This window comes from Colletotrichum fioriniae (assembly GCF_027942845.1).
Source record: "Colletotrichum fioriniae strain IMI 355084 chromosome Unknown scaffold_13, whole genome shotgun sequence".
NCBI classification, from domain to species: Eukaryota; Fungi; Ascomycota; class Sordariomycetes; order Glomerellales; family Glomerellaceae; genus Colletotrichum; species Colletotrichum fioriniae.
This window is the reverse complement of record NW_027076849.1, coordinates 1,805,444-1,808,455: the sequence shown is the minus strand read 5'-3', so window position 1 is coordinate 1,808,455 and position 3,012 is coordinate 1,805,444. Positions and strand designations below refer to the sequence as shown.

The 3,012-nt window shown below is 51.5% G+C and overlaps 1 protein-coding gene across 1 annotated transcript; it reads left to right on the top strand.

Annotated features, from left to right (window-relative positions):
* Nucleotides 1-299: 299 nt before the first annotated feature.
* N0V96_010202 (uncharacterized protein) lies at nt 300-1,202 on the top strand (the record flags this gene model as incomplete). The annotated part of the gene is made up of 1 exon (XM_053196650.1): nt 300-1,202. One exon carries the CDS (start codon nt 300-302, stop codon nt 1,200-1,202), a length of 903 nt encoding a protein of 300 aa, XP_053045805.1.
* Nucleotides 1,203-3,012: the final 1,810 nt, after the last annotated feature.

The following is a 3,012-nucleotide window of genomic DNA, read 5'->3' as shown; positions in this document are numbered from 1 at the left end:
ACCTGCTCAACAACATATATACGCAGACATCCCACGCTCATCCAAGACCTTATTCAGCCTCCTCATTCCCATCATCAACTTGCCATCAGCCTTCAATTACCAGTCTACTGCTACTGCTACCATCTTACTTAACAATTACATCTCTTCTCCTTCCACACACATACACATATATTTACACACACACACACACACACACACATACACAAGTATCATCGTCGGACTCCCTTGTATTCTGTCGATACCGATACTTGCAACTCAACACTCCAGCCACTTTCTCGCAACTTCGTCCACAGCTAAAGATGTCTCTCGCTTCTCAAAGGAGAGGGCCTTGGTCCCAACAGGAAGACGCCTATCTCATGCAGCTTGTCAACGACCAGGGCCCATTGAACTGGGTGCGGATTGCCCAAGCCTTGGGAACAAGGACACCGAAGCAATGCAGAGAACGATTCCATCAAAACCTGAAGCCTACTTTGAATCATGAGCCCATCACTCCCGAGGAGGGTGCCCAAATCGAGATCCTCGTCAACGAGATCGGCAAGAGGTGGGCAGAGATCGCAAGACGGCTGCACGGCCGCAGTGACAATGCCGTCAAGAACTGGTGGAATGGAAGCCAGAACCGCAGAAAGCGTCACGATCGTCGCAGGGCCAACCAAGGCAGCACCTCCGGCTACGACGACCGCAGATATGGTCACTCTGGTTTCCGACCCACTCTCACCATCAACTCTCATGCCGCCTCCTACTCTCACACGAGACACGGCATGTCGTCGCCTGTCTCTCCCGCCTTCTACACCCACAGCCACCCTTACTATCAACTCGAGTCGCCGCTTCCGTCGCCCAATTCTACCTCTTCGCCCGGCAGTGATGGTCTGGACGGAGAGACATCCACCATGTCCGATGCCGCCTCAAGCTATACCACTTCCCCCCAATGCCTCTCGCGCGGTACATCGCCATCTGTCCAACTGGCACCGCTCCGCATGGACGAGAACTCGGCCCCTCGCTCGCTGCCTTCCTTCGGTAGCCTCCTCAATGCTCCAAGCGACAGGAAAGAAGCCGGTCACATGCGCCTGCCCTCTCTTCCATCCCACCTCCTCACAGCACCCAATTCGCCCGTGAGGAGCACAGTCCAGCAAGCCCTGCCGCCTACTTCTCCTTCAGCTGCGGATAAGGACTCTAGAATGGATGTTTCCGCGCTTCTGGGTTGAGGAAACAACGTGTTCGACTTTTACTTTTGTCTACTTTGAGAGATATAATCCTCATTTATGCCATAATGTACCACTAAAGAGTACATGGGTTCTGGAAGCGCGAACCATATCAAATGGGCGGTACGTCTGGAAACGGGACGTAAAACATGTACCCTGTACTTTTTTTTTTCTCTCTCTCTCGTTGATTTGATACCTGATATTGAAACCCTAGCGAGGGGATGGCGCAATTGGGAGACCTGAGAAATCAAAAAGGTCTGGTATGGGACGGCGGCAGGATGGTAGAGACTCGGGAACAGGATCTCACCACCGCCCCTTGATTTTAGCTATATTATCGTAAAAGGTGTATACATCACCAAATAATCAAAAAGCCACGAAACCCCATTTACAATCACGGAAATGCTATAATGTGAAAAATTGGCATCACAATTATAATTTTCAAGTTTTCTTGGGCCTAGGTACACCATCTAGGTACGAATACCTACACAAGCACTGAAGCGGTCCAGGTCCTGATCAAGTCGGCAGTGTCTGGGCGAAACGAGAGGGGTCCCCCACGTTGGTTGGCAGCCACGTCAGCGACGATGAGTGGAAACCTCAAACGTCCAGGGCCAGACTTCCCATCGGTTTTCTCTTAATAGTTGTTCCCCGCCGCCGTTCGTTCGGCTGGTATGGATCTTCGATCAAAGTTTGTGCAACGTAGGTGCATATACATATATGGCTCATTCAAAGTGACTGTGTGGCGCGAGGTGCAAGGAAACCCGCAGGACCCAGGCACACAGGGTAAACACATCAAGGTAGCCAGGCTTACGGGTTGATGACAGAGTTGGTGGTTGGTTAGTGAGCGTGCAAACTCACCATCTGAGCGAGGTTCTGCTGACATCGGATGGCTGAGATGCTCCAATTGCGGACAGGTAAGGATCGCAATGGCTCAGGTAGCTATCAAGGGCGCTAGACAGGGACAGGTGGTACAGGTGAGGCGGAGGACAGAGCGTTCGGTCAGGGCCAACGCTCGCAGCCAAACACGAGATCGGGGATGTTCTGCTGCAGATGAGCGGGTGGGCTGTACCAATGTCGATCATGACGAGGATCATAGCAGCGGCATGGGGCAGATGGGAAGAGCGATGAGCGGCGGGGACAAAGAAAAGTGAGAGAAGGCGAGCAGCGCAACATGGGGCGGCCGTCATGCATTGCATCGCATGATGGATAAGGAATCTGTCGTGTCTACCTTATTCGTTCACACGAAAAGATCTCAACTATCAATTGAGTCGAGGAAACATTCATTGTCTACCTTGCAGGCACGTACGGGCACGCTGGTTACAGTTTCGTAGACACACGGACGCTTGCCCTCTACACGTGTAATCTCATGATGGCTTCGTTCCTTGACAAGACCTGGTAGACGCACGCGTTTATCTACCGCAGTAGGTACGGAGTTAGTAGGGCATTTTCCGGCAACGGAACATGTGCCAAGACAAGATGATTCGGTCAATCAATCTGATGCAATACCAGATGCGGAATCGACATGAAGATTTAGCCGCATGTAATTGGAGGGTAAGCCAGTGGGGGACAGAGGAGGAGGGGGAAGGGGGGAATAAAGCACGGCCAAGAACCCTCCCCCGTTCTCATTCCCCTGCTCACTGAAAAAGTCAAATCAACTTGACGGCCAATCTCATCACAGGTTCCCAAAAATTTGTCCAGAGGGGGAGAAAAATGCAAGAAGTAAGAAAAGCATTACCTCGGTATCCCCTGTTTGTGAACTAGAGTATGGAAATATACGAATCTTGGAAACTCTGTTCTCGTCATCGGTCCTCACGTA